This window comes from Nyctereutes procyonoides, unplaced genomic scaffold (assembly GCF_905146905.1).
Source record: "Nyctereutes procyonoides isolate TBG_1078 unplaced genomic scaffold, NYPRO_anot_genome, whole genome shotgun sequence".
NCBI lineage: Eukaryota > Metazoa > Chordata > Mammalia > Carnivora > Canidae > Nyctereutes > Nyctereutes procyonoides.
In genome coordinates, this window is record NW_026575139.1 from 45,540,943 (window position 1) to 45,556,786 (window position 15,844).

General features: G+C 38.0%; 1 protein-coding gene across 11 annotated transcripts in view; it reads left to right on the top strand.

Annotated features, from left to right (window-relative positions):
- NIN (ninein) overlaps nucleotides 1–15,844 on the top strand; it is a 99,155-nt gene that overhangs the window by 71,183 nt on the left and 12,128 nt on the right. For 6 of the 11 annotated variants that reach the window (XM_055303775.1, XM_055303780.1, XM_055303779.1 and 3 more), the window contains 7 exons: nucleotides 3,167–3,280; nucleotides 5,991–6,113; nucleotides 7,172–7,285; nucleotides 8,238–8,384; nucleotides 9,955–10,146; nucleotides 11,434–11,583; nucleotides 13,538–13,642. In XM_055303775.1, coding sequence (XP_055159750.1) covers nucleotides 3,167–3,280; nucleotides 5,991–6,113; nucleotides 7,172–7,285; nucleotides 8,238–8,384; nucleotides 9,955–10,146; nucleotides 11,434–11,583; nucleotides 13,538–13,642 — 945 coding nt within the window. The remainder of the gene's footprint in view (nucleotides 1–3,166; nucleotides 3,281–5,990; nucleotides 6,114–7,171; nucleotides 7,286–8,237; nucleotides 8,385–9,954; nucleotides 10,147–11,433; nucleotides 11,584–13,537; nucleotides 13,643–15,844) is intronic. The other 5 variants (XM_055303782.1, XM_055303786.1, XM_055303785.1 and 2 more) reach the window with 3 other exon arrangements.

A 15,844-nucleotide genomic window follows, 5' to 3' on the forward strand; every position in this document is an offset into this window, starting at 1 on the left:
TATATAACAAAGGTACCTTCTCAAATCAGTGGGGTAAAGATGAATATATATATTTTTAAATAAGTGGTTCCTGGACAACTCCGTGGACATTTGGGAACAAATAAAATTAGATCCATACCTTATACAGTACGTAAGGATAAACTCAAATTGGAATAGGAGTCTAAATATCAGAAACAAAACTAGGTAAGTACTAGAAGAAAACATGGATGAGTTTATCTGACCTTAGTGTAGAGAAAAGCCATCCTACTATGACTCATAAACCAGAGACAAAAAAAAAAGAAAATTATTAAAAAATTTTCTTTTTTTTTTTATTAAAAAATTTTCATGGCAAAAAATACCATAAACAAAGTCAAAAGACAATTCACAAACTAGAAGAAAAATATTTATATCACATACCACAGAGAGTAGGGCTAATATGCTTACTATGTAAAAAGCTCTTACAAATTCATGGACTTAGGACCAAAATCCGATCGCAAACTGAGAAAAAACATGAATAAATCACCAAAAAAAAAAAAAAAAAAAAAAAGAGAGAGAGAGAGAGAGATAAAAATAGCCCTCAAGCCCAGGGGAAATACCCGAAATCAGGGTGCCTGGGTGGCTCAGTTGGTTAAGCATCTGCCTTCAGCTCGGGTCATGCTCTCAGGGTCCTGGGATCCAGCCCTGTGTCCGGTTCCCGGCTCAGCAGGGAATCTGCTTCTCCCTCTCCCTCTGCTCCACCTCCTGCTCAAGTTCTCTCTCTCTTTTTCTCTCTCAGTCAAATAAATAAAATCTTTTTTAAAAATGCCCCAGATCACTCATAATTAGAAAACTGTAAATTAAAAAAATGCTGACAAATCTTTTCTCACCTATGTAATTGGAAGCAATTTAAAAATAGGACTTTCTATTGGCAACACTTTGGGGAAGCAGGTACTTTTATACATTGCTGGTGGGGGTGTGAAATGGCATTATCCTTCTGGAAGGAAATTTGCCACTACTTGACAAAATACATATGAACTTACCATTTGTCCCAAAAATCCTCTTTCTAGGGATTTACCCTAAAGGTACGCTTCCAACAATGTGAGCATTCATATGTACAGAGCTTGGAAACAACCTAGATGTTCATACACAGGAGAGTGGTTGGATAAATATGATGGATACAGTGACACCTTAAAGTACTATTATGTAGCTATAAAAGGAAGGAAAGAAGGGAGAGAGGGAAACAGAGAGAGAAAGACCTCTACGGATATGAAATTATTTCTAGGACATAATGTTAAGTGAAAAAGAAGAGCACGAAAAAGTACCGAGTGCCTCTGTTCATGTAAGAGAGAAAGGGACGTTGAAAAATACACATATACTTGCTCATTTGTGTGAGAGAAACACAAGAATGATAAACCAGAAACTAAAGATTCGGTTACCTGTAGAGAATGGGCGGGAAAGGGATGGAAGAGAGGAATAGGAATGTTGTCAAAGGAGTGAGGGAAAGGAGTACCATTACCCTGAGAATATCTTTTCACATAGCTCTGGCTCTTAGAATCAAGCAATGTTTTACAAGCTCTTCACATACCCCAAAATAAATGCACAATTAAAATCAATCAAGATGGCGGGGGATACCAACAAGGAATACAAACACTAAGAAATGAACCTAACCATATTATAAATGGGTAACAATTACAATGGGGAAGAAAATAAGTAATTTGGAAATTATTATCTGACTTCATACTGTAGGGCTAAAGATAGATGTATACACAAATGCTGTAATAATCTAGTCAGTAAATGTGTTTGTCATGGGGTAGAAGTTAGTAATTCCGAAACTGTGTATGTTAGAATTGAATAAATAACTAGGTGGATTATAGGCAACAGAACTGAGTCTCTCACTGTTGGAGAGGAAGCTCCAAGTAAGAAAATGGGGAAATTAAAATGAACCCTCTGGTGTTAGGCTGGAATTTGAGGCATTAGTATAAACTCACATTTCTTAATATGTGTACAGATTGAGACAAAGCTTTAGGTATTTGAATATAGATAGAGTGCCCAGATCTTGGGGTCTAAACACCATTCTTCTATAGAAGAAATCAGGGCTCCTTGGAAAATGATTGATTCCAGGGCAGGAGCAGGGAAAATGCAGGATGTGCCTGGAACACCTCATGGTATCAGAAAGAAAAAAGTTTTTTTTTTTTTTTAAATTTTTTTTTTTTATTATAGTCACACACAGGGAGAGAGAGAGAGAGGTAGAGACATAGGCAGAGGGAGAAGCAGGCTCCATGCACCGGGAACCCGATGTGGGACTCGATCCCGGGTCTCCAGGATCGCGCCCTGGGCCAAAGGCAGGCGCCAAACTGCTGCGCCACCCAGGGATCCCCGAGAAAAAAGTATTTTAAAAAAGAGGGCATATTAAAAGGACACAGAGCCCCACCTGAAGGAGCTTCTAATGGTTTGGTTAACAGCTGGAATGGTCTGATCAACAAAATAAGTAATTCTAGTATAGCATAAAATAAATATAAAATAAATGTGTATGGGTACATCCTGATATTAAAAGTTAAATAAATGAGGGAGAAATAACAGTTCTTCTTCACGGCAAAATTCCAGTTAATAAATGTAGAAAGAAAGAAGGAAATAGAAAGTCATCATTAGGCAAATACGAGAGTTAATAACTGTCGTAGGCAAAAATCCACTGAAGTAAACCAACAGGAGTTTCAAGAGAAACACGATCTTTGTTGTCTCAAACTATCTCCCCCGAGAGAAGGTAGCTTTGCAGTGGACAAACCTGCAAAACCTACATGAGAAATCATGTTCATACCGTTTAGGTGCACGATCTTTCAAAAGATAGTTTTGACTGAGGATAATGATCATAAAAGAAAGGAAAAAAAGAAAAGATGAAATCAGAGAGGGAGACAAACCATAAGAGACTCTTAATCAGGAAACGAACTGGGGATGGCAGGAGGGGAGGGAGTTAGGGGAGTAACTGAGGGTCATTAAGAAGGGCACATGATGTGGTGAGCACTGGCTGTTAAGACTGAGAATCACTGACCTCTACCTTGGAAACCCAATAATACATTATATGTTAATTAAATTTAAATTAAAAAAAGGTGTGTCCTGAATTTGGGCTAGGGTTTCCTGACCTCTGCCTTTTGCGAACCTAGTAAATTTCCCCAAGATGTCCCTTACTTGACTTTCTAATTTTTCCTCTTAGTCCTCAGCTTTAGTGTCTTCTCTGGAGGCAGAGCTCTCTGAAGTTAAAATACAGACTCATATGGTGGAACAGGAAAACCTCCTTCTCAAAGATGAACTGGAGAAAATGAAACAAGTAAGACTGCTGCTTGGAGTGGGTGGCAGCGGGGAGACTCCTAGAACAATATGGCACCTGATGGTCTGGTTTTCTAGCCACCAAATATCTTTTGTATAGAGTCCTGTCAACCTGCTTAGTAAAACTGAGGGTTTGCAGAATGAGCCCACTTATAAGAAAGGGCTCCTAGTGCTAATTCTCTGAATGCTATTCTAGTTGTGTAACTTACATATGTTGTAGACTGGAATTCTGTTACTAGAAATCAGTCACAACCACTTCAATTTAGAAATTTGTTGTTCTGCTCTCTCTGGCCAGGTGATAGAGCAATATAAGTTTGTCTAAAAGAAAGTGACTCTCTTGCTTGTAACTTTAGTAACTATTCATCTAGATTTGTGAGACATAGGTGAAGCTCGTCCCTCTTTCCCTTTATTCTTATAGAAAGTTTGAGGCATCTCTCCTGGGCGAAAGAGTAAATTCTTGAATATTATCAGGGATGCAGTCTCACTTAGCAATTTGGCTTTAAGAAACCTATTTCAAAGTTTCAAACAAAGACTTGATTTTAAATATAAGAGGGTTCACCTTAAAGTTATATCCTGAATGTTGTCCTTTTTTAAATTCTTTATTCTGAACTTTGAGCACTCCTGATTTATAAATCAGGATTCTGCTTTTTTAATTTGCTTCACCATAGATTTACTTTGATACTATGACATCCTTAGATTATAAAATTCTCTCACTTGTGTCTGTTCAGCTTATGAGCATAAAGGTATTTCTGAATGCTGAAATATTGAGTCTCTGCCACGGAATTTTATGTTGGTGTTGATCTGTTGACTCTTATAAGTCTTGATTTCCTAATAGGATTGTAATACTTCCAGGGAATTTGTATCTCTCCTAATACCTAGTTTTGGTATCTAATAAGGAGCTTCATAAGAACCCTTTCAAGTCAGATGCTGCTATGCAAGGTTTATTTGTTCCGCCATAACAGAAGCTGTCTGCCATGATAAACATTCCAGAAATTAAAAGGGCCTTTCTGTAGTGCACAAGTATTCTAAAACTGTTATGACCAAGTTCATCCTTGTTACCATGGGCATACTTATCTCCTTTACCTTTTGAAAATCTGTTGTTCAGTCTTTAAGATGTTAATGATGGGCTCCAAATCCATAGCATGGGAAATGCGTGTTTTGTGACTTCACTAAGCTAAAGATCAGAAGAAATGGAGTGGATCAGGGAGTAAAATAGCACGAGGAGGACATCATTCAGCACATTTTTATTGTATATTTTTTACTGAGGCATTGGTATAAATAGTGAAGTGGAAAAATGGTGAGCCCTTTCTGCCTTTGGTAGAAGTTGTTTCGTGGCACCTGGACTCTCTTGGATCACAACAGTAGGACAGTATCCAGCCCATTGTTGCTGCTGTACAGCTTGGGCCTAGGAAGTATGTGCCACTCTGTAGGACCTAATACAAGTAAAAGTATTTTGCGAATGAGAAATTCTCTGTTGCACAGAAAAGAAATACAAGTAGCATCAGCAGAACTCTCGTGCCAGTCTGTACACTCAAAACGGTACCAAGTTTTATGAGGGTCTGGGGGCGAGAAAGCAAGGTAGCTAGCAAAGGAGACCGGTCCTTTCATAAACCAATGCCTAGCTACTTTAAAATACTAAATACATTTAAATAAATACATTTACTTTAAAATACTAAAAAACATTTTCCTATGTCCTTCTGACTTTAGATTTGTAAGGTATGCTGGATTTGTTGTCAGTTGAAGACAAGATTCAACCCTTAAAGTCTATTTTGTCATTCCTAAAGCTAAATGTGTAAGAACTTACAGTGTGAAGTAAAATGATGGCCATAAAATCATCATGAATAATAAAGAATTGAAAACGTGAAAGCCAGGTGAAACAGAGGGAAATTTAAAATGTATGAACTCTGGGAAAGAAGTATAAGAAGTCATCAGTCTCTTTAAGGCAGTTTTTGTGGAGAGATGCGAATTACTCCTCCACCCAGGGACATTTAGCCATGTCTAGGGCCATATTTGGTTTTCACAACTGGTGTGTGAGGAGAGGAGTGCTACAGGCATCTGATAGGTAAAACCAGAGAGGCTGCTAACCATCCTCCAGGGCACAGCACAGCCCCCAAAACAAAGAATTATCTGACCAAAAGCATCAATCCTAGTAAGGCTGATACCGAAACAGAAGAGGAATGGTCTGGTTTGTCTTGACTCCAGTACAGAGGAGGAAGCCAGTGTGTCCACCATTAACATTTTACTAAGCAAGGCAGTTTTGGCCTCTTCCAAAGGGAAAAATGCTGATTGTTTTAGCTTTAAAACTTGCCCTTTGATGTGCTGTACTTGGTTCACCGATTCTATAGACTGAGACTTCTAAAAAAGATTTTTTTCTAGTTAAAAAAGCATGAGGAAAATGTATTGTGCTATAGACATACACAAGTTATACTGGTAACAGAATTTTACCCTGAAGGTAAAAACGGAAAGCTAGGACCACTATGTAATGGTGTCTGTCTATGTGAATCTATTTGGGCAGATATTTTGGCAGTCATTAGAGATTGGAGAGAATCTAGCAGGGAACATTTTGTTAAATTTAATTCCCTAGAGTTTATATGTCCCCTGAAATATCTATGCAGATAGGGAAATAGCAGCAGCCACGAAAATGCCCTGTTTATAAATACCTCTTTATAAGTACAGCCATGAGATATGATGGGATTGTTTATCTCTTACAGCAGCACAGATGTCCTGATCTCTCTGACTTCCAGCAAAAACTTTCTAGTGTTCTAAGCTACAATGAAAAACTGCTGAAAGAAAAGGAAGCTCTGAGTGAAGAATTAAATAGCTGTGTGGATAAGGTAGTAAACATAAGACTTTTTACCACTATTGTACAGTATATACCATAATGAGCATTTCTCTGGACAGTGGCACATGGGCCTCTCACTTCACCCTAATTGTTCCAAGGTCTCCGAGAGCAGCAGTTCGGCTGCCCTTATGTGACCTCAGAATTCCTGAGGTCATGATTTTGATAGGAGTCTACATTGGTTAATAATTATTATATATATAGTTTATCTTATTTTAATATATAACCATGCTACTTAATATGTATTATTGAAATGTCTGTGTATTCGTTTGTTATTTATTTATTATTTTGAGCACAAGTAGAGGTGGGGGACGGAGGGAGAGGGGGCCAGAGAGAATCTTAAACAGGCTCCATGCCCAACCTGGGGCTCAGTCTCACGACCCTGAGATCAGGACCTTAGCCGAAATCAAGAGTCAGACCCTTAACCGACTGAGCCACCCAGATGCTCCTTAATGTATGTTATTTAAATATATCACTATTAACATATGATAGAAATATTGTTGCATTTAATAATCTGAGATCTATTACACTGACACTTTTTTTCTATTGTATTTTCCCTAGCAAACCCCCAAAATACTGCTTTTGTCCCACCTGCCCTAATAGGCATTCCATATTTTCCTATTATGGTACACTCTTGAGACTGGAGGGAACTATGGGGAGGGGAGAGGGAAAAAGAGAATCCTAAGCAGGCTCTGTGCCCAGCCCAGAACCCAACGTGGGGCTCAATCTCATAACCCTGAGCTGAAATCAAGAGTCAGATACCCAACTGGCTGAGCCTCCCAGGGGCTCCTTGAAAATTCTAATTGCCTTCCAACCATTTCTCACCCACAGTGAGGCAGTGAGAGAGAAAAATGGAAATTGCCCCCCAAAAAGGAGACTCTTCAAAGTTAAAGGTAGAAAGGGAATCAGGAAAACACCTTTCTTTCACCTTGCCCTGCTCCACCATGTAAATAGATGGTGCTTGATCTTCTCAGCATATGCAGAGTTATATAAATTGAGGCTAGATGTATATGCAAATATGCCCTTGTTACCTCTTTTCTTTTCCTGGAACAGTTGGCAAAATCAAGTCTTTTAGAGCACAGAATAGCTACTATGAAGCAAGAACAGAAGTCTTGGGAACACCAGAGTGAAACCTTAAAGTCCCAACTAGTGGCTTCACAGGAAAAGGTATGTGGACAATTCTTGTTTCATCTGCGCAGTTAATATTCTCTTACGTATTCCAACAGAGCTCCCCATAGAAAGAATATTCTAGGTAGACTTGGCCCAGGAAGGCTCAGAATGATTCAACCTGACTCATATCTGTCACATGCTATAGTGTGATGAAATAATTTGAACACTTCCCTCAAAGCTCATTATTATAATTATGAGATTATCTGATCATAAGGTGTAGAAATGACTATTTCTCATTAAGAAAAAGGATTTCTTTTTTAAAAGATTTTACTATTAGGGAGAGAGATCATGAGCGGGGGTAGGGGAAGGCAGTGGGAGAAGCAGATTACCCACGGAGCGGGGAACCCAATGCAGGACTGGATCCCAGAATCCTAGGATCATGACCTGAGCTGAAGGCAGACCTTAACCGACTGAGCCACCCAGGCACCCCTAGAAAAAGGATTTCTAAGGTAGATTCATGCCCTGTTAAAGATCTCTATCAACATTGCTTTTACAAATTTAAATTATTTTTAATTAAAATAGATATTAGATGTTAGCATGGAGTAGGGTTCTAACAACTATGGATTTTCATTTTCAACTAAGAGGTCCTTTGCTAACCAACGCCACTGGCTAAAACACAATTTCTACGAGATTCAGTAAGGCCATCTTTTGTCTTGCCAGTTGGTTCTCACTGGTTCTATAAGATACCACTTGGTAATATACTAGATGACTGTATCAGCAATACCTTGTTATAGAACACAGTTCATCATTGACCTAAATATAACATCCTGGGATTATAATACAGTATAATATCTGGGATTTCCACTAAGCTACTGAAAAGAGCTGTATATAGTAAATAGAAACAGAAGGGACTTTGGAATTCTCTTGTCCCGGCTCATTTGTTTCTGGGCATGCTTTGGTAAGACCATGAGGATCTGTATCAAATTGCAAGATTGTTCTCATGATGCAGGTCCAGAATTTAGAAGACACCCTGCAGAATGTAAACTTGCAAATGTCGCTGATTAAATCTGACCTTCGAGTTGCTCAGCAGGAAAAGGAGGCTTTAAAACAAGAAGTGGTGTCTTTATATAAGCAACTTCAGAATGCTGATGACAAGGTAATTTCTTTTTTATTGAGGTATAACTTTATACAGTAAGGTGCACAGATTTTAAGACTATAACTTAAGTTTTATAGATGCATACATGTATTGACATAAATATAGAGTTGACCCTTGAACAATGTAGGAGTTAGGATCCCCAGCTCCCTGTGCAGTCAGAAATCCACATATAATTTCTGACTCCCCCAAAACTTAAGTATAATAGCTAAGGCTACTGTTGACTGGAAGCCTTTCCAATAATATAAACAGTCAACACATATTCTGTGTATTATACATATTGTATACTGTATTCTTACAATAAAGCTAGAGAAAAGAAAATATAAAATACATTTATGGTACTGTATTTATCAAGAAATCTGTAAAAAAAAAAAAAGAAATCTGTGTGTAAGTGGACCTATGCAATTCAAACCTGTGCTGTTCAAAGCCCAGTATGTATATTTTACATACCTATCAGTGTATGTGCATGTGTTTATATTTGTGTAAACACCTCCTAGCTCAAAATATAGAACATTTCCAGCACCCAGCAGTCTCTCTGGTCTCCCCTCTAGTTGATAACCACAAGGGAACCACTTCTCTACCCTCTGCCACCATAGGTTAGGGATGCCTGTTTCTGAACTTCATATAAATGGAACTGTAGTGACAAGGTTATTTTTTTGTATTGTGCAAGACAGAAGACCATGCTGAGTTATTTTATAGTAACAGCATATATTTCGATGTTGTATAAAGTGTGTTGTCTCATTTTAATATTTCACAATTCTGCTTCATCTATGTGTATATAAATGAAATGGAATTACAAATGTCAGCCTTGTGGATATATTAAGATTTTGTCCTACCATAAAAGTAGGGCAGTTATTTTAATCCAGTTATTTTATATCTTGGTGATACTTTCATTTTACATATATATATATATATATGTAATATATAATATTTTTTAAGTGGGCTCCACACCCAATGTGGGGCTTGAACTCATGACCAAGAGTCTAAGAGTCAGCATGTTCTTACCAACTGAGCCAGCCAGGTGCCTTCTTTTTATTTTATTTTTTTTAAAGGAAAATAGTTTCCATTTTTAACTTCTGGGCTGACATTTTTCTCAAAATGAGATTGTAACTTTTCTTTTTCATGTTTTGGCTTTAAAAGCAAAAGCCTTACCTACTTGTTCCCTTTTTTTAAAGCAGTTTCCAGGACCCCCTAAAAAATCACTTTGGTAGCTAAAAGCATGTTCTGGAGTTCAGACCTCAATTACATGGACAGTTTGTGCTTAGGATTCTAAGAAAGGATCTGATTGCAAATGTGAAAAGAATTTAGCTTGTGAAAGCTTTCAAGTTAGCCGTGGAGTTTGAAGTTCTCTTTGTGTCCTCTGTTTAACCAAAAGAATGGTTCTCTGGGGCCAAAGCATTAACTCCATAAGTATGAAGCAGTTTTTAAGGCCACCGCACTCTATGCACTTGGGTTCTCTATAGAATTGGGACTTGCCCTACAGTTCTCTTTGCTGTTAAACTTGATGGGGCTCATCATTGAATAAATATACTCAAAACAGAAATCAGCTTGTTTTCAAGGCTTAACTCTTCAGTTTACTCTTAAGAACTGGGCCCCAGAAATAGCCATCCATCCATCAGGATTCCATAACCAGCAGCAAAGGCTGACTTGGGACAAGATGGATCATCTGGTAAAGGAGGAACAACAGCTGCTTTGGCAAGAGAATGAGAGACTCCATACCGTGGTACGGAACACCAAAGCAGAGCTCACGCACTCCCGGGAGAAGGTGACTTAAAAAGCCACACATGGTGGCAAATGTTTGACAGTACTTACTTTGATATGAAAATGAATGTTTGATATGATTGAAATGCTTCTAAGGTGTGGGTTTGAGTATTCTGCTATGACAGACTTACTTTAAGAATACATAATTAGGGCAGTCCAGGTGGCTGGGCGGTTTAGCGCTGCCTTTGGCCCGGGGCTTGATCCTGGAGACCCGGGATCGGGTCCCACGTTGGGATCCCTGCGTGGGGCCTGCTTCTCCCTCTGCCTGTGTCTCTGCCTTTCTTTTTCTCTCTCTCTCTGTCTCTCATGAATAAATAAATGAATAATCTTTTTAAAATAAGAATACATAATTTATCATTTACTTGCAAATAATTTTATCCTGGTACATTTAGACAATATTTTTCATTTTGTATAATCAGTTCTATATTAAAATCAGTGATTTTAACCCTCCTCTCCAAAATAGCCTCATGGAAATTATGTTAATCATATATCCTTCATTCAAATAGACTAACCGCCAAGACTGGTAGTACAAAAATAGCAAAATTAGACTCACAACTTGTTGGGCTAGCTCTTCATAAGAGAAAAGGTACCCCTTTTTAAAGACTCTGCATTTCAAGGTTAGAATGGTCTCTAAGGATGACTTTTTCCAGCCACTAAACTGATGTTTATATTCTTTACTTCTACTAAGTAGCTGACCAACTGTGTTTAACCTGTGCTTAAACATCTCTTTGAAGGAAGAGCTCTCCAAAGAGCCATAGAGAGTCATTTAGAACATACTCTGTTGTGCCAGAAACTCTGCTCTCAGTTGAACAATGTTGAACGAGATAGACATGGTCGCTGCCCTCATGGAACTTGGTTGAGATCAGTGCATTGTTTCAGATGTGAACAGTCCCAATACAAAGTTGATGGGACCTCATTGACTCAGTTGATCACCTCATTGACTCAAGTTATGTTCATGTCAGAGAGAAAGTGCCTGGGACTACATCTGTTTTCTGGACAGTCACACTATTGACTTCTAGCAGTTTTGGTAGATCCAGAGGCCCCCTTTTCTTTGTCTGATCCTTACAGTGTTGGATTTTTAGACACAACCAGAGTAAAAATAGATTTACCTAGAAGGATCATTTCTTGCAGAATTGGCAGACTTGACTGAAAAAAAAAAAAAAACAAGTTTTTAATACAACAAAACCTGAGTGCTGAAAAAAAAACTTTGCTTATGGTCATTGTGTTGTGTTTTGTTTTCTTGCCAGATGATTATATTAATATTTCTTCCTCTCACATATGTTCTTATTAGGTCCGTCAGTTGGAATCCAGCCTTATTCCTCCCAAGCATCAGAAACATCTAAACCCATCAGCTACTATGAAGCCCACAGAGCAAGAGAAGTTGAGCTTAAAGAGAGAGTGTGAACAGTTTCCAAAGGAACAGCCTCCTACTAATAGGAAGGTGAGTTTTGAGAGTTTATTCCATGTATCTATGTCCTTACTATGATGTGTCCCTGAGCATAGGCGTAGGTTTCTTTCCCTGCATGCTTCCAAGGAAATGATTACAGAGTTATATTTTGGTACTTCTATATATCTGTACTTTTGTAATCTTCTCAAATAGGGTCATAGTTCTTTTTGATTGAGTGATGGTTGAAAAGGAGCAGTTAACTTTAAGCGTACATAATGAAGATGGTTAATCATCTTCAGGAGTATTAAAGCCCTTTTAAATTAGTAGAATATATTTTTAATATATATATATCCTGAATATTAGAAACATTTTAACATGATCTGTATTCGTTACATGTTGCTGTATAACAAATTAAGACAACAAACATTGGTTGTCTCACAGTTCCTGTAGGTGGGGAATTCAGATGCAGCTCAGCTGAGTGGTTCTGGCTAAGGGTCTCATGAGGTTGCAGTCCACATTACCAGCTGGGACTTCATTTATCTGAAGGCTTCACTGGAACTAGAGGATTCACCTCCAAGTCCAGTCATGTAACTGTGAGGAGGAGGCTTCTGTTCCTTGCTGGCTGACTACCAGAGGCCTCAGCTCCTCACTGCTTGGGCCTTTTCCCAGGACAGGGCAGGGAGTGATAGGAGAGAAAGAAATAGAGATCCCAAAAGATCATGACAAAAGCTGTAATGCTTTTTATAAGGTAATCCTGGAAGTGCCACACCCATCATTTCTGCTCTATTCTATTGGTCACACAGACTAACCCTCACACAGGAAACTACACAGAGGTATGAACACCAAGAAGTGGAGATCTTTAGGGACCTGCTGGAGACTGGACCAAGTTCAGTTCGCTTTCTGTACTTTGTTCCATGAAGTAGGAGTTCTAAGACCAATGTTACCCTGGGTGTTCTTGTTGTTACTTGTTTTTCTTTCTTACTTCTTCTAAACTAAAACTCAAGAGTTTTCACCGTTACCCTCCTCTTCTGAAGATTATGGTTTGTATAAAAATCTGGGAAGAATGACGAATGATCATTCCCTTCTGTTATAAAAATTGTATGAAAGTTTTAGGTTTGTGAACCTTTCCATGACCATAGGCAATAAGAAGACTGGTTTGTGCTCTAAAGCTGAAATACTATATGATTTTAGGTTCATTCAGGTGAAGTTTTCAGAAAGACAAAGGGTTTCATCCACCTGCTAAGGGAAAAGTCTAATGATGGGTTTTAACCCAAAAAGTTTGTGCTTCTCTTTAACAATTCTTACTCCTCTCCTCAGCTCTTTTTGATAGAAACCAAAATCAGCATTCTAGAAGTGTGGCTATATTTTCTACTTAGCAATATTGTAAATTTCAGGGTCATGTAGGTCATTAGATTCTTCCTATAATAGAGAATTCCAAAAATCTCATAAAAATCTTCTAATTTCATCTTTATAAATGAGAATGGAGTTCTAAACTCATGTTTTATGTACTCTCAGTGTTAAACCTTAAGTTTTTCCCCAAGGCCCACTTTTTTCCCATGTTTTTCCCACTGTGGATTCAGAATAGAAGATCATGAAATCGATTTAGTGAAGCACCAGCCTTTTTTATTAATAAAAAATGCTAGAAAATAACAGAGTACATGGCTCATGGTAAGGATAAATATTTCGTGGAAGTTTTCTTTCAGGGATGCGTACTTACTGGTTATGCATATATATGTAAATATGGGCATGGGCTTATGTCCTGGATGTATAATGGCACTGATGTTTGAAAGCCAGGTGCCTTATGGAATCTGTTCTCTATAAGCAGTGGTGATTAAAAACCATACTACTTAAATGTAATCCGTGCACTGAATTATATTATTTTCCTTCAATGAGTGAACTCTACTTTCTTCCAAGGGTTAAGATTTCTGCCTAGCATCAATTTGTCAAAATAAAGTAGAGCAACTCAAGGGCTTCCGTTTTTTAATTGGGAATTTTTTTTGTTCTTCAGCAGGTCAGTCAGATGAATTCCCTTGAAAGAGAATTAGAAACGATTCATTTGGAAAATGAAGGCCTGAAAAAGAAACAAGTAAAACTGGATGAGCAGCTAATGGAGGTAAGTTCTTAAGTAAATGGCCTTAGCTATGAAGAATATTTTAATCCCTGAATGCACCATTTGTTGGGAGAGACTAGCATAACATTGAATTCCTATTATGAAGAAAAGTGAAAAGGTATGCTGCCAAACTGAATTCTTTAGTGTGTCTTACCAAGTTTGATAGACGTTTTTGCTAATAAGCAAAGTCACAGTCACAGGAATTCATATGGCCTGACAGAGGAAGGGGTAACGTTGACTATCCTAAAATGCAGGGACCTGTACTGGAACAAATTCAGGAGGCAGGGATTCTCGCTGATATTAGCCAAGAGGCCCAGAGCTCCCCCACCCCCTGCTGTGGTTTTATCTGTTTCTTGATCCACCTCCTATATTGTAGTGCTTTACAGGTGGATTGCTAACAACCTCTTTAGCTGGGGAACCCATGCAGGGAATTTGGGAGCATTAGCATTTAGAGGTTTAATCTTCAAGCGCTGCCATCTTTCTTACTACATTTGTAACTCAGTACTGCCTTGAGGGAGGTACATCTGTTAAACATAAAAATGGGGTAGTAGGGCAGCCCCGGTGGCTCAGTGGTTTAGCGCCGCCTTCAGCCCAGGGCGTGATCCTGGAGACCTGGGATCGAGTCCCACATCATCGGGCTCCCCGCATGGAGCCTGTTTCTTCCTCTGCCTGTGTCTCTGCCTCTCTCTCTCTCTCTCTCTCTCTCATGAATAAATGAGATAAAATAAATAAAATAAAAAATAAACAAATCTTAAGTTTTATAAATCTTAAAAAATAAATAAAAGATAAAATAAATAAAATCTTAAAAAAAAATGGGGTTGTAAAACCTGTTAGCTTAGACACAAGTTTCCAGGCTTCTAGATTTCTTCATGAATACTAAATACTGGTATAGGATATAAAACAACTTATGTACAAATCCTCCTTAATAAATGAAAGTTTCCAGAGATATTTTGCTTTGAGTGAATGAAAATGTTATCTAATGAACTGTAAAATTTATTTAAGGTAGAGAGGCATGGGTAGAAAATGTCTTTTTGTACTTTCAAAGGATATAAATATTTTAAAGCTGAATTATAGGATGACAGAGATTTAAATATTTTCTTTTATGGAGCTGGACACATGCAAAGGTGACTTTAAAAAGATGGTTTTCAAGTGTGAAATATGGGCAAATATGTTACACTGACATTTAAATGACCACTGAGGTTTCTGCCAATTTTATGTTCTCTGATTTATCCACTAATAAGGAGATTAAACTATAAATAGTGAAATCCAAACCATTTTTTCTTTCTCTGACAGCATATAATAAATGTGTTCCAAAGCTTGAGCTGCAGGCTGTGTTTAGATGTAGACATGTTTTCTGATGAAATAATTATATATTGTGATAAGATAGCTGAAGCTAAGCTCCACATGTCTAGTACCAAACTGAAAAGTAACAGGGTATACTTAGTCACTGGTAGATCTCCAAATGTTCTGCCAACAGGCCAGTTCTCCTACCTGCTCTAGGGCCCCAGAAACCCCTGTCTCTTCCTGACCCCACCTTACAAGATTAGCCATCACAAGCAATTTCCCTTCATTATTTTCTCTTTGATCTAGTAGTAAATATTTGCTAGTGGGTGAGGTAAATCTAATGTTCTGAATGAACTGAATGAAGAAAAAGCATGAATCTTCCATTGGAACACTGAAAAGAACATCTCATACGCTATTCTAATGAAAACCATGTAGTTCCCCTATTTAAAGTATATAATTCAGGGCCTTGGGTGGCTCAGCAGGTGAGTATCTGCCTTTGGCTCCGGTCGTGATCCCAGAATCCTGGGATCAAGTTCCACATCAGGCTCCCTGTGGGGAGCCTGCTTCTCCCTCTACCTGTGTGTCTACCTCTCTCTGTGTCACTCATGAATAAATTTTTTAAAAATCTTTAAAAAAATAATAAAGTATATAATTCAATGACTTTTGGTATATTCATTTTTTAAATGGTGGTAAATCATAACAAGGTGTGCCATTTTAAAATTTAGTGGCATTAACTACATTCACATTGTTCTTCTACCATTACCACTACTTCCCAAACATTTGTATCACCCCAAAAACTCTAACCATTAAGCAATAACTTCCCCATCCCACCAGTCCTGCAAATTGGATTTTTATTTATGTTCTGATATCTATATATTAGGCCACTTTGGGGTACATTACAGTGGTTTTCACACCATTTTT